The sequence below is a fragment of the Capricornis sumatraensis genome, chromosome 2, assembly GCF_032405125.1.
Source record: "Capricornis sumatraensis isolate serow.1 chromosome 2, serow.2, whole genome shotgun sequence".
NCBI classification, from domain to species: domain Eukaryota; kingdom Metazoa; phylum Chordata; class Mammalia; order Artiodactyla; family Bovidae; genus Capricornis; species Capricornis sumatraensis.
In genome coordinates, this window is record NC_091070.1 from 200451793 (window position 1) to 200474589 (window position 22797).

The 22797-nt window shown below is 41.3% G+C and overlaps 2 protein-coding genes across 4 annotated transcripts; one reads left to right on the forward strand and one right to left on the reverse strand.

The window, feature by feature from the left end:
- Window positions 1-3961: 3961 nt before the first annotated feature.
- On the forward strand, window positions 3962-4801 carry LOC138074248 (transformer-2 protein homolog alpha-like). Of its 3 annotated transcripts, none has more exons than XM_068966322.1 (2): window positions 3962-4604; window positions 4641-4801. In XM_068966322.1, exons 1-2 carry the CDS (start codon window positions 3962-3964, stop codon window positions 4799-4801), a joined length of 804 nt encoding a protein of 267 aa, XP_068822423.1. The 3 variants fall into 3 exon arrangements, with proteins under 3 accessions (XP_068822423.1, XP_068822424.1, XP_068822421.1); XM_068966323.1 differs by having other exon boundaries at window positions 3962-4297; window positions 4487-4801; XM_068966320.1 differs by having other exon boundaries at window positions 3962-4801.
- Window positions 4802-12243: 7442 nt separating this feature from the next.
- Window positions 12244-22651, reverse strand: UQCRH (ubiquinol-cytochrome c reductase hinge protein). The gene is made up of 4 exons (XM_068964933.1): window positions 22514-22651; window positions 16464-16490; window positions 15568-15729; window positions 12244-12574 (listed from the first exon to the last, which is right to left on the reverse strand). The coding sequence occupies exons 1-4, from the start codon at window positions 22565-22567 to the stop codon at window positions 12542-12544; spliced, it is 276 nt and encodes a 91-aa protein (XP_068821034.1). The 5' UTR covers window positions 22568-22651; the 3' UTR covers window positions 12244-12541.
- Window positions 22652-22797: the final 146 nt, after the last annotated feature.

The following is a 22797-nucleotide window of genomic DNA, read 5'->3' on the forward strand; positions in this document are numbered from 1 at the left end:
AAAAGGGGAGAGCGTTACGGCTGCCTCTCTTGGGGCTCCGCCCTCCGACGCGAGTGCAAACCCCGCCCAGCTAGGGATCTTTTGTTGTTGTTTTTAGTCGCTCAGTCGTGGCCGACTCTCTGCGACCCTCTAAACTGTAGCCCTTGACGTACTTCTTTTCCTATTTGGAACCAGTCTGTTGTTCCATGTCCAGTTCTAACTGTTGCTTCCTGACCTGCATATAGGTTTCTCAAGAGGCAGGTCAGCTGGTCTGGTATTCCCATCTCTTTCAGAATTTTCCAGTTTATTGTGATCCACAGTCAAAGGTTTTGGCATAGTCAGTAAAGCAGAAATAGATGTTTTTCTGGAACTCTCTTGCTTTTTCGATGATCCAGCGGATGTTGACAATTTGATCTCTGGTTCCTCTGCCTTTTCTAAAACCAGCTTGAACATCTGGAAGTTGACGGTTCACGTGTTGCTGAAGCCTGGCTTGGAGAATTTTGAGCATTACTTTACTAGTATGTGAGATGAGTGCAATTAAGTCTTGGAGCTGCCAGTGCAGGGGATGTGTGTTTGATCCCTGCTTGGGGAACTAAGATTCCCAACATGCTGCACTACATGGCCAAAAAAAAAAAAAAAAAAAAAGCAATACAATGTACACTTAAAAGAGAATGTTCAGACCCTGAGATGGGGAGAACAAAGGTAAAGATATTGAAATCAATTATAAATTTTTAATTAATTACCTAAACTGAAATATCTAGCCTGCCATAATTCATCTGAGTGTCCCCCATTTAAAGCCTGTCTGCATGTGAATCTGAAAGTGTCCTTGGATTGAGTCCAAATTAGATAGGTTCCCCCACCATTTATCATAAAATTTGAGTCCTCCCTCTAGCGTTTCCTGCTCTGATCCATATGTACACATATGACTATGAAACTGTCTTCTAAATTGGAGAATGGCCATGTGAACTCCCACAAAAAACCCTGCAGTGACTTCCTTCTCCCTGTGGAAAAGCCACAGTTTTTACTTTGGCTTATGTAGGAGTTGCCTTGGGCTTCCATAACAAAGTTCCATAAACTGAGTGGCTTAAACAACAGAAGTTTACTGTCTCACATATGGGGAGTCTAGAAATCCTTAATCAAGGTTGGTTCCTTCTGACAGCTCTGAGGGAAAACCTGTTCTGTGGCCCTCTCCTAACTTCTGGTAGCTTGAGCATCCTTAGCTTGTGGATGGGAGAAGGCAATGGCATTCCACTCCAGTACTCTTGCCTGGAATATCCCATGGACGGAGGTGCCTGGTAGGCTACAGTCCCTGGGGTCCCAAAGAGTCATATGCGACTGAGCAACTTCATTTTCACTTTTCACTTTCATGCACTGGAGAAGGAAATGGCAACCCACTCAGTATTCTTGCCTGGAGAATCCCAGGGATGGAGGAGCCTGGTGGGCTGCTAGCAGTCTGTGACTGACGCGACTTAGCAGCAGTAGCAGCAGCAGCAGTACAGTACTTTGAGCATTCTTAGGCATTGCCTTTCTTTGGGATTGGAATGAAAACTGACCTTTTCCAGTCCTGTGACCACTGCTGAGTTTTCCAAATTTGCTGGCATATTGAGTGCAGCACTTTCACAGCATCATCTTTCAGGATTTGAAATAGCTCAACTGGAATTCCATCACCTCCACTAGTTTTGTTCGGAGTGATGCTTCCTAAGGCCCACTTGACTTCACATTCCAGGATTTCTGGCTCTAGGTGAGTGATCACACCATCGTGATTATCTGGGTCATGAAGATATTTTTTTGTACAGTTCTGTGTATTCTTGCCACCTCTTCTTAATATCTTCTGCTTCTGTTAGGTCCATACCATTTCTGTCCTTTATTGAGCCCATCTTTGCATGAAATGTTCCCTTTGTATCTTTCATTTTCTTGAAGAGACCTCTAGTCTTTCCTATTCTGTTGTTTTCCTCTATTTCTTTGCATTGATCACTGAGGAAGGCTTTCTTATCTCTCCTTGCTATTCTTTGGAACTCTGCATTCAGATGCTCATATCTTTCCTTTGCTTTTCGCTTCTCTTCTTTTCACAGCTATTTATAAGGCCTCCTCAGACAGCCATTTTGCTTTTTTGCATTTCTTTTCCATGGGGATGGTCTTGATCCCTGTCACCTGTACAATGTCAAGAACCTCCATCCATAGTTCATCAGGCACTCTGTCTATCAGATGTAGTCCCTTAAATCTATATCTCACTTCCACTGTATAATCATAAGGGATTTGATTTAGGTCATACCTGAATGGTCTAGTGGTTTTCCCTACTTTCTACAATTTAAGTCTGAATTAGGCAATAAGGAGTTCATGATCTGAGCCACAGTCAGCTCCCGGTCTTGTTTTTGCGGACTGTATAGAGCTACAAGGCTGTATATTGTCACCCTGCTTATTTAACTTAAATGCAGAGTACATCATGAGAAACGCTGGGCTGGAAGAAGCACAAGTTGGAATCAAGATTGCCGGGAGAAACATCAATAACCTCAGATATGCGGATGACACCACCCTTATGGCAGAAAGTGAAGAGGAACTAAAAAGCCTCTTGATGAAAGTGAGAGAGGAGAGTGGAAAAGTTGGCTTAAAGCTCAACATTCAGAAAATGAAGATCATGGCATCTGTTCCCATCACTTCATGGCAAAAAGATGGGGAAACAGTGGAAACTGTCAGACTTTATTTTTTGGGTCTCCAAAATCACTGCAGATGGTGATTGCAGCCATGAAATTAAAAGATGCTTACTTCTTGGAAGGAAAGTTATGACCAACCTAGATAGCATATTCAAAAGCAGAGACATTACTTTGCCAACAAAGGTCTGTCTAGTCAAGGCTGTGGTTTTTCCAGTGGTCATGTATGGATGTGAGAGTTGGACTGTGAAGAAAGCTGAGTGCCAAAGAATTGATGCTTTGAACTTTGGGGTTGGAGAAGACTCTTGAGAGTCCCTTGGACTGCAAGGAGATCCAACCAGTCCATCCTAAAGGAGATCAGTCCTGGGTGTTCATTGGAAGGACTGATGCTGAAGCTGAAACTCCAATACTTTGGCCACCTCATGCGAAGAGTTGACTCCTTGGAAAAGACCCTGATGCTGGGAGGGCTTGGGGGCAGGAGGAGAAGGGAACAACAGAGGGTGAGATGGCTGGATGCCATCACCGACTCAATGGACGTGAGTTTGAGTGAACTCCGGGAGTTGGTGATGGACAGGGAGGCCTGGCATGCTGCAGTTCATGGGGTCGCAAAGAGTCAGACATGACTGAGCTACTGTACTGAAACTGTAACCCACCAGGCACCTCAGTCCATAGGAATCTCCAGGCCAGAATACTGGAGTGGGTTACCATTTCCTTCTCCAGAGATCTTTTGAGGGTCTGAAAAAGAACAATCATTTGTGGAGAATGGTGGCTCCGTCTGAATGCTTGTAGCTTTAGGAGAGACTCTGTAAATTCCCCTAACCCAGTTGAAGGATAAAGGAGGACTTTGAGCTGATTGTTGAGTACAGAAAGAGTTAGGTAGGCAAAATGAGGCAAGAAGAGCCTTCTAGGCAGAACTTGTACAGAGAGAGGTCCAGAGGTAGTGAAAAATGAGGCTACTGAGGAGGTTTTGCAATGAAGCTGAAGTTTCAGGACATGTCATTTGTACTCCCCTGTTCAAGGCACGTAACTAATTTTTGTATTTCTCTTTAAAAGACTGTCTCCCAAATTTTGTAAGCTTCAGGGCACATTACTTTTCCAACAAAGGGCCATCTAGTCAAAGCTATGGTTTTTCCAGTAGTCATGTATGGATGTGAGAGTTGGACTATAAAGAAAACTGAGCAGGCCGGAGCCTGCGACCTAGTGGGAGTGGAGTGGAGTGGCCGTTGTTGCCGACTCTTTCCTCCTCCCCACGGTCCAGTCAGCGGGTTGATTAGGCCATCGGCCCTCAAGCCGAGACTTGTCTCTTAATTAGTTCTGGGGAGCGCCTGGCCGACATGAGTGATGTAGAGGAGAACAACTTCGAGGGCAGAGAGTCTCGCTCTCAGTCAAAATCTCCAATGGGAACTCCTGCTCGTGTAAAATCGGAGAGCAGGTCAGGATCTCGTAGTCCATCAAGGGTTTCCAAACACTCTGAATCCCATTCTCTATCAAGATCAAAATCCAGGTTGAGGTCAAGGAGGCATTCTCATAGACGTTACAGTCGATCCAGATCCCATTCTCACTCTCATAGGAGACGATCTCGAAGTAGGTCATATACACCAGAATACCGGCGTCGAAGGAGCCGAAGTCATTCTCCAATGTCTAACCGGAGAAGACATACAGGCAGCAGGGCAAATCCTGATCCCAATACTTTTCTAGGAGTGTTTGGCCTCAGTTTGTATACAACAGAGAGAGATCTTCGCGAAGTATTTTCTCGATATGGACTGTTGAGTGGTGTCAATGTGGTTTATGACCAGCGAACTGGACGGTCACGGGGATTTGCTTTTGTTTATTTCAAGAGAATAGATGACTCAAAGGAGGCTATGGAAAGGGCAAATGAAATGGAACTGGATGGTAGAAGAATTCGGGTGGATTATTCTATCACCAAGAGAGCACACACACCAACACCAGGCATATACATGGACAGACCAACTCATGGTGTTGGCGGTGGTGGCGGTGGTGGAGGTGGGGGAGGTGGCAGACGTCGAGATTCTTACTATGATCGAGGATATGATCATGGGTACGACAGATATGAAGACTATGATTACCGGTACAGAAGAAGATCACCTTCTGCTTATTATAGTCGATACAGATCACGATCAAGATCTCGATCCTACAGCCCAAGACGCTATTAATAAGCAGAGCAGTTGCAGTTGAGGACATCTTTTTCTCTTTTTTTAATTTTGGATTTCCTCAAGCTTCTAATCCTTTCTACTCCTCAAAAAGAACCCTTAAAAAATCTTTGGTTTGTTTAGCATCTACACTTTGTCAATTGTATTGCTATTTTCCACCCCTTTTATTATATTCTTAAAGATGTAATTGTCATTTTTGAGTAGTTAAACATCTTGAGTAAAAAAGGAACCCCCCCGTGTTATGCTTTGTAAATGATTTTTTTCTTTGTTTTTTGCTTTTATGGAAAATTCACTCCTAGCTTATCAAAATGAGGAAAGAAATGATCTTTTTAAAGCTTCTTTTGTGTTAGATATTGTATTAGACATTGTATTAGAGGTCTGCATTTACTACAAACTCCTTTTTTAACTTTCTTTTGGGGAAGTTAGTTGTAGTTCAGCCAGGTCAAGTTTGTCTGGGGTGGCATGGAACAGTCAAATAGTTGAGTATAGAAAGTTTGAAGCTATAGAAGAAAATACTTACTTGGTCATTTCTTTTGAAGAACATAATTTTTGAACCCTAAAAATTACTTCTTTTTTTAGAAATGAAAAGCTTGTGGACTCCCATAAAACATGTTGTATTTAAAATACATTTGTTGAAACTTAAAAATGTAAAGTGTGATTTTTGTGTTGAATTTATTAATCAGTGAAGGACAGCCTTTATTATTTATTACTTAAAGCAATTGTATAATTGCTATTAGAAATTTTGGTATTGGGACAATGGTTTAGGCAGGCTGTTTGTATAGAGTTCTTAGAAGTAGTTGGGGGGGTAGTCTTCTTTCAAATAAAAGTTAATTTCTTTGAAAAAAAAAAAAGAAAGAAAACTGAGCGCCTAAGAATTGATGCTTTTGAACTGTGGTGTTGGAGAAGACTCTTGAGAGTTCCTTGGATTGCAAGGGGATCCAACCAGTCCATCCTAAAAGAAATCATTCCTGAATATTCATTGGAAGGGCTGATTCTGAAGCTGAAACTTCAATACTTTGGCCACCTGATGCAAAGAACTGACCTCTTGGAAAAGACCCTGATGCTGGGAAAGATGGAAGGCAGGAGGAGAGGGGGACAACAGAGGATGAGATGGTTGGATCGCATCACTGATTCGATGGACATAAGTTTGAGCAAGCTCTGGGAGTTGGTGATGGACAGGGAAGTCTGGCGTGCTGCAGTCCATGGGGTCGCAAAGAGTCTGACATGACTGAGCCACTGAACTGAGACCCCACAGAACTTGACTCCACCATAGGAGCCAGTGAAAAGGAGGGGCATGATCAGATAATTGTTTTTAAAAATGATTATCCGATAGCCGATGTTCAGAGTAGATGAGAGGAAGTACAGAGATCAGATGAGAGAAGACCATGTCTGGATTGTGTGGTGGCTGTGAAGATGGAGAGAAGAGGATGAATTCCACTTACAGTGGAGAGAGAAGTACAGAACTTGTTGACTGATTGGCCCTATCTAAAATAGTATAGATGACACCACCAGTTAATAGCCTTCCTTTTCAGTTCAGTCGCTCAGTCGTGTCCGACTCTTTGCGACCCCATGAATTCCAGCACGCCAGGCCTCCCTGTCCATCACCAACTCCCAGAGTTCACTCAGACTCATGTCCATCGAGTCCATGATGCCATCCAGCCTTCTCATCCTGGGTCGTCCCCTTCTCCTCCTGCCCAGCATCAGGGTCTTTTCCAATGAGTCAACTCTTCGCATGAAGTGGCCAAAGTACTGGAGTTTCAGCTTTAGCATTATTCCTTCCAAAGAAATCCCAGGGCTGATCTCCTTCAGAATGGACTGGTTGGATCTCCTTGCAGTCCAAGGGACTCACCCTGGTTTTATTCTTATGACTTGTCGTCTGATATGTATTTATTTTCTTACAGTCTGCTAAATAATTTTCAAAAGGTTAAAAACATAACTGATAAAAATATAAAATGAACACATGCCAAAGATTTTATTCATCATCATAAACTGCTTAATCATTATTATTGTAAACAATGAGGGAACCAGTGAGATGGTAAGTCTTTTTTTTTTTTTTTTGTAAGTCTTGTTCAAAATGAGAATTTGAGTTTCAGAGTTTCAGAGATTTGGATTATCAGCCAGAGGAATACTGAAATGAATTTGCTAATAGTTGCAGAAACACTAATATCCTATTAAGCAATAAACTATAATGATAGAGATTATCTCTTTTACTAGAGGGAATTAAATTCCATCTCTATTGGACAAAAATTCATTTGCATTTCTATGTATAGGAATTATTTGCATTGCTTGCAGACAAGATTTGCATTGCTATCAGTTTTTTACAAGTTAACCTCTATTGGTACAAAGTTGTAAGATTACCTAGTAATGTGAAGTAATGTCTCTGCTTTTTAATATGCTGTCTAGGTTGGTCATAACTTTCCTTCCAAGGAGTAAGCGTCTTTTAATTTCATGGCTGCAGTCACCATCTGCAGTGATTTTGGAGCCCAGAAAAATAGCCAGCCACTGTTTCCCCATCTATTTGCCATGAAGTGATGGGAACAGATGCCGTGATCTTAGTTTTCGAAATGTTGAGCTTTACGCCAACTTTTCCACTCTCCTCTTTCACTTTCATCAAGAGGCTCTTTAGTTCCTCTTCATTTTCTGCCATAAGGGTGGTGTCATCTGCATATCTGAGGTTATTGATATTTCTCCTGGCAATCTTGATGTTGCTGCAAATGGCATTATTTCATTCTGTTTTATTTTGTGGCTGAGTAATATTCTGTTGTGTATACATACCACATCTTTATCCATTCATCTGTAGATGGATATTTAGGTTGCTCCCATGTCTTGGGTATTGTAAATAGTGCTGCAATGGGCATTGAGGTACATGTATCTTTTCGAATTATAGTTTTCTCCAAATACATGCCTAAGAATCTGCTGCTTTGTATGTCTGTCTGGCAGTTTTTTTTTTTTACTGAGCACTTGGTATTGTGAAATTTACATTGTTGAATGCTGGATTTAGCTGTCTTCTTTAAAATGTCTTGGAATTTGTTCTGGCAGGCACTCAGGGTTTTTGTGTGTTTGTGAATCAGCTTGATCTTTTCAAGGTTCCTTTTTTAAAGATTTGTTATAGCCTATCTTGTGTAGCTCCTCTCTGTGGGTAGTTTTAGCCCTGGAGAGGTATCCCTTTCTGGAGTTCAAGTTGAATGGGAATTCTCCACAATAGCTGGTCAAAACTCAAACATCTAGCCCTCTGCGTACAGCTTTGGGAATTAGTTTACAGTTACCCAGTAGTTCTTTGCCTGGGTACGTGAAGTTTCTTTCTACTCATTTGCAGCTTAGTATTCAGCAACACACTTAAGCATCCTCTAAGCTGAATTCAGAGCTCTCTCTCTCTCTCTCTCTCTCTCTCTCTCTCTCTCTCTCTCTCTGGTAACTCCTTCCTTTTTATGATAAAACAAGTATAGTAATACTTTGCTAAATATTCACTAAAATCTGAGTAATGAGTTTAGGGCTGTTCACTGTAAAATTTCAGCTTTGTTGTTTGTTTGAAAACTTAATAGATGTTTGAAAATGATTGGATTACATACAACAAATATAATACTGCCATGTACAGTAAGTCCCCTACACATGAACAAGTTCTGTTCCATGAGCACATTCAAAAGTCCAATTTGTAAGTTCAACAAAGTTAGCCTAGGCAACCAACTAACACAATTGGCTATATAGTACTATACTAATAGGGTTAGCATACTTTATATACAGATAATATATTAAAAAACAAAAAATAAAAGTTTTAATCTTACAGTATAGTACCTTGAAAAGTATAGTAGTACAGTACATACATACAGGGGCATACAGGGGCTGGCGCATCAAGTGAACAAACAAAAAGAGTTACTGACTGGAGGAGGGAGAGGAGATAGCAGAGCTGAAGGGTCATCAGCAATAGGAGGAGATGGAGGGCAAGCTACAGTGTCACTCATGCATGATGTTGATGGCACAGGTTCTGGTTCTTTGCTGGATTCAATTCTATCACTTTCATCAAGAGGCTTTTTAGTTCCTCTTCACTTTCTGCCATAAGGGTGGTATCATCTGCATATCTGAGGTTATTGATATTTCTCCCGGCAATCTTGATTCTAGCTTGTGCTTCTTCCAGCCCACCATTTCTCATGATGTACTCTGCATATAAGTTAAATAAGCAGGATGACAATATTCAGCCTTGACGTACTCCTTTTCCTATTTGGAACCAGTCTGTTGTTCCATGTCCAGTTCTAACTGTTGCTTCCTGACCTGCATATAGGTTTCTCACGAAGCAGGTCAGCTGGTCTGGTATTCCCATCTCTTTCAGAATTTTCCACAGTTTATTGTGATCCACAGTCAAAGATTTTGGCAGTCAATAAAGCAGAAATAGATGTTTTTCTGGAAGTCTCTTGCTTTTTCGATGATCCAGCGGATGTTGACAATTTGATCTCTGGTTCCTCTGCCTTTTCTAAAACCAGCTTGAACATCTGGAAGTTGATGGTTCACGTATTGCTGAAGCCTGGCTTGGAGAATTTTGAGCATTACTAGCATGTGAGATGAGTGCAATTGTGCAGTAGTTTGAGCATTCTTTGGCATTGCCTTTCTTTGGGATTGGAATGAAAGCTGACCTTTTCCAATCCTGTGGCCACTGCTGAGTTTTCCCAATTTGCTGACATATTGAGTGCTGCACTTTCACAGCATCATCTTTCGGGGTTTGAAATAGCTCAACTGGAATTCCATCACCTCTGCTAGCTTTGTTCATAGTGATGCCTTCTAAGCCCACTTGACTTCACATTCCAGGATGTCTGGCTCTAGGTGAGTGATCACACCATCGTGATTATCTTGGTCATGAAGATCTTTTTTGTACAGTTCTTCTGTGTTCTTTAGAATAGTGCAATTCATGTTATAAGAACAAGTGACGTCTACCATCTTTTCATCTCACCCCACTCTCAATTATTTTCACTTTTGTTTCCATTGTTATTGTTTGGTGCTTCTTAGCAGTACCAGCTGCATCACTGCTGCTTGTACACTTGCTTCTGTGCTTGAAATAAAGGTTCTGTACTGCTGTACTCTATACAGTACTATACAGTACACAAAAACACCACCACTTGTAGAGGATGCATGCATGTGACAATGTATGCCAGACATGTGAACTTACCTGATTGGACATGAAAACACATGTTCACATCTTTGAAAGTTCAAAACTTGAAGGTTCATATGTAGGGAACTTATTATATATAGGTATTTGGGAGGATTATACATAACTATTGAAGTGGGTTCTAAGTCAGAAGTGGCTGGAAGATGCTGGCCATCCCTGTAGCTAGGACAATAGGCTCAAAGAGCTTCTAGATTAAAGTGGCCCTTTGCCCCATTTTTCCAAACACAATCCTTCAGATTCTCAGAAGCTCCATTACCATGTATGCCTGTGAAGCCTGAGTCTTGCAGGCTATATTGAATATCAGCCTGCTGATTACTTCTGAAGCACAAAACACTCATTTCTGGCATGGCTCACTTTCTGTGTATGACTGTTTACATATAGGTCTTTCTCATGTGCAAACTAAAGGTTGCAAACTAGTGAGCTAAAGCCCCAGCCCATAGGTGTGTTCTATTTAGCCTAATGCTTTGAAAAGTTAGTTGTTCACATTTAACAACTGGGAGATTTCACATAAAACAAGTGATCTGGCAACACTGGTTGTGCCTTCCTACAAAGCAACAGTTGACTGCAGTATAAAGGCAATTTTCCAGGGCCTGGAGGGCCTGTTTCCCTCATTTATCACTCAGATGCAACTTCTAGTCCTCTGCTGCCTAACATAGTAACCACACAGGAGTATTGAATATAAATTAATTCAAAGTTAATAATAATTAAATAAAATTTAAAACTCAGAACCTCAGTCACATTGGTGACATTAGCATATTGGACAATACAGAAGAGAACTTTGTCGTCACTGCACACTGCTCTATTGAACAGTGCTGACCTAGCCTGTCTCCCCAATTGGAACAGGGAACATTTTTGCCTATCCCTTAGGCAACATAGCTTATTAGTGATAACTGTGGAGCCTCATCACAATTTACTGTTTTTATGGGGAAATGTGCCAAGTTCTAACTCTAGACATAAGCTTATGGATGGTTCACAGGACTACAAGTTGGCTTCTGTTCCACATGCTTGGAACTTACTACAGTGTTTTTTAGTAATTCCAAGCTTTATCATTAAGTCACTGACATCTAATTCAGACTCCGTTTAAGTTTTACCAACTGTCCCAGTAACACCCTTAACAAGAGGATCCAGGTTAGAGTCACACGTTGCATGTGTTCTCTCTAGTCTCCTGTGTGAAATGGTTCAGCAGTCTTGACTATCACACCCTTGACACAAGTAAGGATTATTTTGTACAATGTACTATTTTATACAATGTTCCTCAATTTATCTGGTTGGATTTATCTTACCTATACCTTACAGGAATCTGTGATGCTGTGTCCTCATTGCTGCCTGTAGGTCCACTTATCTGTCCCATTATTGGAGATGTCAGCTTTCAACTGTCTGCTAGACTTCTCCAGTGTACTTTCTCCTTTAATAAAATAATATATATCCCCTTCTTACCAAGCTTTCAGTTGATTCACTTATTTATATAATTAGTATGATTCATGGATTTCTGCTTTACTCAGTGAGTTATAATCCAGTACTTTGATGTTTTTGATGCTCAAGTTGTCCTAGATTTGGCTAGGGTTTTTATGTACTCTTGATATGTCCCTATCATTCTTTGAGCACTTCCTTCTCTCTGAATCAAATATTCAGGTTTATCTTATACTTTCCCCACCCCAGCCTTGGAATCACCCATTTCTCCAAGAAGCCCTGGATCTTTTGAGTGGATAATAAAGCCCTTTTTGTGGGCCAAGGTGAAGAATGTATATATTCCCTACATATACACATTGGCATCTATATATACTTACATTGAAATTTGTATTTATTTAATTCATACCAATAAGAACACTGCAGGCTTCATTCTGGTTTTATCCTCTTCTATATTCATCTCTCCATTCTCTGCTAGATCTCATTATCTTCAATATATCTACTTACTGGATCAATTCCCCCTGTATCTATGTACCCAATCTCCCATTGCCAGCACTGCCTGGCCAGATCCTCTTTCCTCACCCTGTTTAGACTCCAGTACCCCTCTCCACTCTCCCCTAAAAACAGTATTTTCAGAGAAAAGTAATCTTGTTGGACACTGAGACCAAAACCTGTTTGCTGTTATTTTTTTGGCTGTGCTGCACGGCTTGCAGGATCTTAGTTCCCCAACCAGACACCGAACCTGTGCCCAACTGCAGGGGAAACTCAGAGCCCTAACCACTGGACTGCCAAGGGAATTTCCAAGACACTTTTGAGATAAAAGAAACTTTGATATGAACTGAGTATTTAATAATATTAAGCAATTAGTGTTACAAATGCCATCAAAGTAAAAATTTTTAAAGTCATTATTATTGCTAGGTAATGAGTATATGGGGGATGATTATTATTCTATCTGTCCTCATTCTTAAAATTTTTAAATTAAAAAAAAAAGAAGGCAAGACTGCTGATCACTGGACTTTATTAAGATGAAATCACTGATAATTACACAGAAATTACTTGCCTAAGCCAAAATCCTTGAGATTCACATGAACTTAGTTACACAAATAAACATCATGTTCAAAACCATGAGGAAATATCCCAATGCCCAGGTGATGAAGGTTGGGGTGAACAAATCTGCACACTTATTTCAAGCTGTTAAACAGTTTGTGGGCTACCTAGATGGGGGAAAGAAAAGAATGTCATCAACTGGCATGTTTAATGTCATGAATTACAATGCTTTTCATAACCTGGAGCAGCACTGCCTCTTCCCTTACCACTCACCTTCTCACACTCTTCTTGAGCCCTAGTGAACTCCCCTCAATTACCAGAATACTATCTTCTTAATTGGGAATCTCTTCCACACTTCTTCATCTTTTAATTTTCCTTTAAAACCTAACATTGCATATTTAGGTTTCAACAAGCTCCTGTCCTTCCTGTTTTTCCCAAAGAAACTTATGACTCCCAATGACAGTGCTTACTAATTCAACAAATATTTATAAAACATCTACTATATGCCGGATACCGTTCTAGATGCTGAGTCACTACAGTAAACAAGACAATATCTGTGTCCTATAGAACTTAAGAGAACAATGAGAGAGATATACGTATAACTTCTGGTAGTGATAAATGCTATGAGGAAAATAAAATGGTGGGGGGAAGGAACAGCAACTTTAAATAGAAGGTTCAGTAAAGGGCATCCTAAGGTTATACCCAGGAGATTTACCAGTTTACTAACCATTCTACTTCTGTCTCCTGTGCTGGCTTATAACTCAGTAAAGGGGACCACGCCCGTCTCATTCCCAGATCTTAACCCAGTTTTGACTCAAAGTATTTAAATAACATTCACCATTTTAATAATTTTAAGCAATTCATTTGTGTAGCCTTAAGTAACTGTGGTGTTGGAGAAAACTCTTGAGAGTCCCTTGGACTGCAAGGAGATCCAACCAGTCCATCCTAAAGGAAATCAGTCCCGGGTGTTCATTGGAAGGACTGATGCTGAAGCTGAAACTCCAATACTCTGGCCACCTCATGCAAAGAGTTGACTCATTGCAAAAGACCCTGATGCTGAGGGGGACTAGGGGCAGGAAGAGAAGGGGACGACAGAGGATGATACGGCTGGATGGCATCACCGACTCGATTGGACGTGAGTTTGAGTGAACTCCGGGAGTTGGTGATAGACAGGGAGGCCTGGCGTGCTGTGATTCAAGGGGTCTCAAAGAGTCAGACATGACTGAGCGACTGAAGTGAACTAACTCACACTGTTCTACAACCATCAACCTCCAGAACTTTTTCATTTTCCCAAACTAAAACTCTATAGCCATTAAATAAAGGCAACTACCATTCAATTTTCTATCTCAATGATGGACTACTCTAGGTTCCTCATGTAAGTGGAGTATTTGTTCTTTTGTTTTTGATTGATTTCACTTCGCATGTTTTCAAGGTTCACCCATGCTGTAGCATGTGTCCGTTTCCTTCCATTTTAAGGCTCAATAATAGTCCATTTATGTACATCCCACATTTTGTTTATCCACCCCACCAACAGACATGTTTTCTGAGTACTTTTTTCTTTTTATTGCCAAATAATATTCCTTTATATGGATATATCAAGTTTTATTTATCATCTGATGGGCATTTATATTGTTTCCAACTGTGCCTGTTATGAATAATGGTTCTATGAATATTTGTGTACAAATTTGTGTAGAGATGTTTTCATTTGTCTTGGGTGTAACCTAGGAGTAGAATTGCTGGGTCATATGTTAACTTTAAGTTTAACCTTTTGAAGAACTGCCAGACCTTTCAATAAGGCTATACCAATATACATTCCCATAGGCAGTGTATGTGAGGCTTCTAGTTTCTCCACATCACCAACACATTTCTTAAGATATAGAAAGCAGTATATAAGTATTTTATATATAAATTTTCCCTCTTTCCACTAAAATCATGTTGAAAAAAAGCTGTATGAATAATTATAAACTACAGGATGGATAAAATATGAATATAAATCAATGGAAAGAAATATAATGCTCCTTCATTTTATATGTAAATGTGTTATTATGATTTCATTTTGTTTAAAAATGTTTATATAAGAAAACATGTTTATCTTTAGACAGTATAACTTGAGTTGGATTTTTGTTCTTATATATAAAAAAAAAATTCCAGGGAATTCCTTGGCAGTGGGTCCAGTGGTTGGTTGGAATTCCATGCAGCACACACGGGATCAATCCTTGGTCAGGAAACCCTACAAAATGCGCAGCATAGCATGGCCAAACAGAATTTTCTTTACCTGTTAGAATGTGTTAGAGGAGCTGTGTACAAATACGCGTCCATGTGCATCTGTGTGTCTGCACTGTATATTATAGAATTAAAATATCTAAATTGGGATTGCTGCAGCATAAATTATGATAGTGGAGGTCATTAACTATTTTGTGGGGAGTTATTTATCAACCCCCTTCACCCATTTCTCCTCATATTTTTTTATTATAGCTATCCTGAGGTGTGAAGGGGTATCTCATTGTGATTCTGATTTGCATTTCCCTGAGAGCTAATGGTGTTAGGCATCTTTTCATATGCTTATTAGCCACCCAATCAGTTTTAACATAAACAATCGTATCAAACTTTGCCTACCCACCCTGTACTTTATTAAAATATGTTACTGTTACATATGTAAGGGAGTCAAAAGCAAGTTTAAAAAAAAAACTTTTGTACCAACTATTATGTACAAGACACACTGGAGAATATATATTGAAGAATAGCCTTTTGTACTTAAAATACAGAATCCAGTTTCCTTACTGCTTAGCAGTTTATTTTTATTTTTTAAATTATTTTTATTTATTGTTTGACCTGCTGTGTGGCATGTGGGATCTTAGTTCCCTGACCAGGGATTGAACCCGCATCCCCTGCATTGGAAGCACAGATTCTTAACCACTTGACCACCAGGGAAGTCCCCTGCTTAGCAGTTTAAACTGGAACACCACATCTCTTTTCTGAGCCTCAGTTTTTTATCTGTAAAATGGGAATAGCTATCTTCAGTGAATCAGAGGATTATATAAGATTATGTATGTAAAATGCTTAGCACTGTCCTGCCCCTAGGATGGAAAGAAAGGTGGTCATCACCAAGTCTTCCCTGGCCACTATAAGCCTTCCCCTTCCGGACTTCAGGCGGACTTACACAGTGGTCCCTTGCGTGCAAGAAGTCAAAGAGCTCCTCTGTGCAGTCCTCCTCTGTCTGTGACCTGGAGGATACACGCTCATCACAGAGCTCGAGCCGCTCTCGAGCCTTTACACATTTCTCCAGCTGCTCGCATTGCTCTCTCACTGTTGTTAGGGGATCCTGAGAGAGAAACACACACCCACACACACACAAACAAAATGGGGATTTTAGGAGACCCATAAACCACATGCTTTAATAAAACCACCAAACCAAGCTGCTGTCTCTGAATTACCATGCAGAAGGCCACCTGGCAGAGCCACACTGCCGCCAGAAAGAGCAGAATGGGGTCTCCCATTTAATTTTGATGCTAAGTAGAAGGGGAAAGTTTCACATTCCTGCCTTCCAGGGTTGCCAGTATGCACTGAAAGCCTCAGTCCTATCTGAAAAACAAGGTGATAAAGGAAACCTGGCCAAACTTGAAGGACATCTAGAGGAGGCCTGCCTTGTTTATTATCACATCATTTTGGGATATATGTCTGTGAATTTTAATTCCCCTCAATGGACAACTGGCCTATGCACCCCAGGTGACCAGCTACAAAGGCAATGTTAACATGGAGAAGGATCATTTAAGATTCCTTCTAGAATTCCTTATTAGACCACAAAGAGCACATGGTTGAGTACCAGGCCTTCAAGATGCTACTCTGCTCTCTGATACCATGATTGTAGAAGCCCCAAACCCAGAAAAGTGTCAGCCTCCCAGGCCCACACACCAGAAACACTGAACAGGAGTATTAAAGGATTTTTCCACTCTCATTCTCTCCAAGGTGTTGAGTATCCTTAAAATGCCCTTAGAGTTTCATGAAACTCAAAACTTTCTTTTACTGAGATGGTTCCAAACCTGAGACAGCTCTTACCACTAATTCCTCTTCCTCCTCTTCCTCCTACAAAATGAAAACAAAATTAATGTCAGCAGCAATTTTATGACATATATATTCGCAATCACAGTGATGTTGTAATTACTGAGGATAGACAGTATTAATCATGTTTTAAATTTTTCTATATTTTATAGTGTTTTGACACTTTAGGAGCCTTGCTAATCCTGGAGATAGCCCCTCCCAGGGCTGCCTAATTTCTAGAGTTGGCAAACAACTTGCCAGGGGGCACACATTTCAAAGAAACCAATCCAAAACCCTTCTTACCATCTACCTTTATCTAACTTTCCTACACTAAACCAATTACTGCCCCTGTACTAATCACATCAGGGCTAGTTCAGTTCAGTCACTCAGTCGTGTCCGACTCTGTGACCCCATGAATCGCAGCACGCCAGGCCTCCCTGTCCATCACCAACTCCCGGAGTTCACTCAAGATTCACGTCCATCGAGTAGGTGATGCCATCCAGCCATCTCATCCTCTGTCGTTCCCTTCTCCTCCTGCCCCTAATCCCTCCCAGCATCACAGTCTTTTCTAATGAGTCAACTCTTCGCATAAGGTGGCCAAAGTACTGGAGTTTCAGCTTTAGCATCATTCCTTCCAAAGAAGTCCCAGGGCTGATCTCCCTCAGAATGGACTGGTTGGATCTCCTTGCAGTCCAAGGGACTCTCAAGAGTCTTCTCCAACACCACAGTTCAAAAGCATCAATTCTTCGGCGCTCAGCCTTCTTCACAGTCCAACTCTCATATCCATACATGACCACAGGAAAAACCATAGCCTTGACTAGACGGACCTTAGTCGGCAAAGTAATATCTCTGCTTTTGAATATGCGATCTAGGTTGGTCATAACTTTTCCTCCAAGGAGTAAGCGTCTTTTAATTTTATGGCTGCAGTCACCATCTACAGTGATTTTGGAGCCCAAAAAAATAAAGTCTGACACTGTCTCCACTGTTTCCCCATCTATTTCCCATGAAGTGATGGGACCAGATGCCATGATCTTCGTTTTCTGAATGTTGAGCTTTAAGCCAACTTTTTCACTCTCCTCTTTCACTTTGATCAAGAGGCTTTTTAGTTCCTCTTCACTTTCTGGCATAAGGGTGGTGTCATCTGCATAACTGAGGTTATTGATATTTCTCCCGGCAGTCTTGATTCCAGCTTGTGTTTACATCATGAGAAACACTGGACTGGAAGAAACACATCAGAGCTAAGTACCAAACAAAAAGGGACCAGCCCAAAGTCAACAGCCTATTAAGAAATTATCCAGTCTTAAACTTGCCAGTATGTCAAGGCTGGATATTGTCACCCTGCTTATTTAACTTATATTCAGAGTATACCATGCAAAATGCCAGGCTGGATGAAGCACAAGCTGGAATCAAGACTACCAGGAGAAATATCAATAACCTCAGATATGCAGATAACAGCCTTATGGCAGAAAGTGAAGAGGAACTAAAAAGCCTCTTGATGAAGGTGAAAGGAGAGAGAAAGCTGGCTTAAAACTCAACATTCAAAAACGGAAGATCATGGCATCCAGTCCCATCACTTCATGGCAAATAGATGGGGAAACAATGGAACCAGTGACAGATTTTATTTTCCTGGGCTCCAAAATCACTGAAGATGGTGACTGCAGCCATGAAATTAAAAGACGCTTGCTCTTTGGAAGAAAAGCTATGACAAACCCATACAGCACATTAAAAAGCAGAGACCTTACTTTGCTGACTAAGGTCCATATAGTCAAAGCTATAGTTTTTCCAATAGTCATGTATAGATGTGAGAGTCAGACCATAAAGAAGGCTGAGAGCCAAAGAACTGTTGCTTTTGAACTGTGGTATTGGAGAAACTCTTTAGAGTCCCTTGGACTGCAAGGAAAAGGACTGCAAGGAGATCAAACCAGTCAATCCTAAAGGAAATCAAGCCTGAATATTCATTGGAAGGTCTGTTGCTAAAGCTGATGTTGCAATACTTTGGGCATCTGATGGGAAGAAGCAACCCATTGGAAAAGACCCTGATACCGGGAAAGATTGAAGGCAGGAGAAGGGGACAACAGAGGACAAGATGGCATCACCAACTCAACGGACATGAGTTTTAGCAAGCTCAGGAAGACGGTAAAGAACAAGGAAGCCTAGCATGCTGCAGTCCATGGGGTTGCAAAGAGTCGGACACAACTGAGTGACTGAACAACAACAAAACTTGCCAGAACATGCCTATCCTGCCTCACCTAGTCCTTCTGCTCCTGATTGGTCCTGGCACCTCCCCATGTGGCCCTGGGTGGTATGGCCTGCCCTCTTCTCTTGGGAACTACAGTCAGTCAGTTCAGTCGCTATCTATATAACTATATATAGTCAGGAACTATAGTAATAAACGTCATTCAAACCAGTTGTCTTATCTTCATTATGCTTTGAAGAAGGGTGTGTGTCAGTCGCTCAGTCGTATCCGACTCTTGCGACCCCATGGACTGTAGACCACCAGGCTCCTCTGTCCAAGGGATTCTCCAGGCAAGAGTACTGGAGCAGGTTGCCATTTCCTTCTCCAGTGGATCTTCCTGACCCAAGGATCAAACCCACATTTCCTGCACTGCAGGTGGATTCTTTACTGTCTGAGCCACCAGGGAAGTCCCCTCAGTTTTCAGATATTATAAAAATTCCATTGTCGTTAGGGAGGAAACTGAGGCACATTGACCCCCCCACCCCAGGCCTCTATTTGCCAGTCCAAGGTCTAGCGTACACCCTCCCGCTCTCCACCCCCAGTGGAATGAGCTGTACCTAGGCAGCCTTTTGCCGTGTGTCGGGGGGAGGGTCTCAGGAGCCCATCTGGTGGCCTGTGTTGGGGGAGGCTGGCCAGGGTCAAGGGCTGTGGGTGGGAGAGCAGGAGGAGGAGGAGCAGCTGCTGTGTGTGTGCGCGCACATAGGGGGCGGTCGGCGCTGAATAGGGGACCCCAGCTGGGGTTCCATAACGGTATCAATGGGGGACAGGCATTGAAGAAGGGTAATAGATATCATACTAGACAGGGTCACTGATATAAACAACTTTACAGGTTATACAATTTAAATAATTTTAAATTATAAAGTAGTTTAAATTTTTAAAAAAAGTTGTCTCCATGCTTGTAACCTTACCATACCTGATTAAAACAAGTCCTGAGTATGTTTAAATAAGGACACACAATCTCATGTTCATTAGCAACAAACGTAAGTGTGTACAACACTCTAAAAGTTTATGCACTTTATATCTGTAATGATTTGGTTAATTACAATAGACCCTTAAGGGGCTCCCAGTTTAGTAATAACAAGCACTAATCAAACATTTTCTGATATAGATTCAAGCTGTCACAGTAAAATTGCCATATCAATTTTAATGTATAGATTTTGCAAATATCATGCTAAATATGTAATACCTAACCGTATCTATAATATCTGTCATATATTTATGCTCATTAAATGTTTTAATTATGGGGGAAAAAAAAAGATTCAGGGACTTCCCTGGTGGTCCAGTGGTTAAGAATACACCTTGCAATGCAGGGGATCCAGGTTCAACCCCTGATTGAGGAAGTAAGACCCCACATGGCTCAAGGTCAACTAAATCCACCTGCTGCAACTACTGCACCTGCATGCTCTGGAACCCACAGGCAATGAATATCCCATTGTGCAGCAACTAAGACCCAGTGCAACCAAATTAATCAGTCATTCAAGCTGTCAGCTGTTCATATGGAATCAGTGTGTGTGTGTGTGTGTTAGCTGCTTAGTTGTGTCCAACTCTTTGCGATCCCATGGATTACAGCCTGCCTGGCTCCTCTGTCCAGGGAATTCTCCAGACAAGAATAGTGTCTGAATAGTGGATTGTGTTGCCATTTCATTTTCTAGGGGATCTTCCTGACCCAGGGATCGAACCTGGGTCACTTGCATTGCAGTCAGGTTCTTTACTATCTGAGCTACAGGAAAGTCCCCAACTTAAATATATTTTCTTCTAAATTCTGAGACATACCAGCAGTACCAGAAATAGCTAAATTTAATCCTTACATTCCCAAACCAAGTTAGGTAGAAAGCTAAAATTTTTTCCTATGTTCTGAATTTGAATTGGGTATATGAAAATAGCCAAACCTAAATTCTCCTTTAGCCAGAATTTAAAGATAATATCATTCACTGCTTTTTGGCTTGCTGAACTTTCAGGACTCTAAGTACACTATCAATATAAGTGTACCAAAGCTCTACACAACTCCACTCACAAGCTTAAAAAACATCAGGCCCTACCTATTACTTCAACCTCAGTTTCTTTTCTTCCAAGGGGTGTGGGGGAAAAAAACTCTCTTTGGGAGGAAGGGCACAGTAGAGCCTGATCAGTAACTCAACCAGTCAGAAGTAAAGTATCTACCCACCGGTGCATGTACATGTCCACGTTTGCAGGAAGGGAAAGAAAAGGTATATACAGAGGAAAAAAAAACTAGTTCAACAATCCCTCACTGTGTTTTCAAAACTCCATACAATCTGCCCCATTGTATGATCTTCAGGGAAGGGACCAAAGCTTATGAAAACTGGAGTGAGGGACAGGGCAGGTTCCACTGTAATCCAGGCTATTTATTCTCAAATTAACAAAGGTGTCTTCTAAATGTGAAGTTATTACTTAGAATGCACAATTCTAGTTTTCCATTAAACAAGATTTCTTAACCTTGCTCTTAAAAAAAAAATTCATCCTGAAAAGAGTTATTCAAAAAAACTGAAATCCCATTCTGCCTGAGTTAGAAACCAGAAATTAGTATCCTAGAAACAAGACCTTTTTTTTCCCTATTAGCAGTGTTACTACACTGATTATTTTATTGATCATTTTGATAATTTTGTGTCAAAAGTATCATGGCATATTTTGAGAAAACAAATCCAAATACAAGTCTGAATATGGACTACTTCAGGTAAACTTCGTATCAATGATAAAAACCAAGGTCATACTAAATAAAAAGATTCAATCTCCAAGATGTATAGGTTTTTCGAAACAAACCTCAGTTTTCTTCGTTTTAAAACTGACTACTTGTTTACTTTCTGTTTTCTCATCTACTGCTGATAAGCCCTACTGAACTTTCTGGTATACTTCCAGTTGAAAATCCTGAGACTGGCTCCATTTCTTTCTTGTCCTTTTTCTAAACATAAGACTAGAAAAGATTATGGCATAAACTAGTTCCCAATTATTCTTAACCCATAAGCCCAGAACAACTGCAGGGAAGTGACCAGAGAACGAAAGATAGGAAATGTGATGGGAAACAAAACTAGCTGGCTTCTGTAAAACCATGTAACACTGTGGCTAAGCCTTGTCTGGAACCATGCTGTCTGTGTTCAATTCTTGTCTCCATGATTTATTAGCTGTGTGTCCTCAGATTAGATATTTAACCTCTATGCTTGTTTCCTCATCTGTAAAATGGCAATACTATGACTACCTAGTACCTCACAGGACTATTGTGTGGCTTAAATGAATTAGTACATATAAAGCACTTGGAATCGAAAGCAGCCAATAAATGATTATTATTAAATTGGCATTCTCACTCTGGGAATGAGCTCCCTCTCTCATCACAGAATTATACCGCACATCCCCACACTGTCCCCAAAGACACTTTTCCCTTCCCTCCACCCAAGGAAAACTAAATCACGTTTTCACAGAAACTAGCCTAAGGCCTGATGCCCGGAATCTCCACAGAAGATATACCAGGATCCCTGACCCTAGCTGAGGCAGCTTGCTCCCCAAATTAGTCAAACTAGAGGCTCTGAACAGCTGATTGACTAAAAACATAAGCAGGCCTCATTTTTACAAAAATTTAGTCCACAAAGCATTTTCCCTCTCGTTAACCCTTAATCACATTCACAGAGTGGGAAAGCCGAAGCCCAGAGAAAGCCTAGTCACGTACTTGCCCAAGGTCACCCGACGAACTCTGGGGAAAGGTACGGGGAAACCAGCTCTCCCGACCCTGCAAACTCTAGTAGGAAAGGGGAGCCCAGAGGGTCCCGTGCTTTGGCGGGTCAGGTCCTGAGCCTCAGGGCTGTGAAAGGAGGTCGAGTCTTACCTCCTTGGGATCTCCGGACCCGGTCAGCATCCTTTGCTCGTCCTCTAGCCCCATGTCCGGCTGCGGCTCTGGACTCAACACAAGCAGCAACAGCGGCACCTATTCCACTTCAGGATCAAAAAGGACTTGTAAGGGTCACTCAGCGGATATCCGGCGATCTGGCCGGAAGTGCGGCAGACAAGTCGTAGTGGCGAACACACGCTCCGATTGGCATGTACTACCGTCCAGAGGCAGGGGACAGGGATAGCTGGTATTTGCACCAGAGAAGGATTTGCTAAGGAATA

What these genes read in the sequence shown, in the direction of transcription:
- LOC138074248 (XM_068966320.1), top strand. Translation starts at nt 3,962, where the DNA reads ATGAGTGATGTAGAGGAGAACAACTTCGAGGGCAGAGAGTCTCGCTCT.
- UQCRH (XM_068964933.1), bottom strand. Translation starts at nt 22,567, where the DNA reads ATGGGGCTAGAGGACGAGCAAAGGATGCTGACCGGGTCCGGAGATCCC. An exon ending in AGGAGGAAGAGGAATTAGTG is followed by an intron (nt 15,730 to 16,463) that starts GTAAGAGCTGTC and finishes TTTCTCTCTCAG; the next exon opens with GATCCCCTAACAACAGTGAG. An exon ending in TGCACGCAAGGGACCACTGT is followed by an intron (nt 12,575 to 15,567) that starts GTAAGTCCGCCT and finishes TCCCCCATCTAG; the next exon opens with GTAGCCCACAAACTGTTTAA.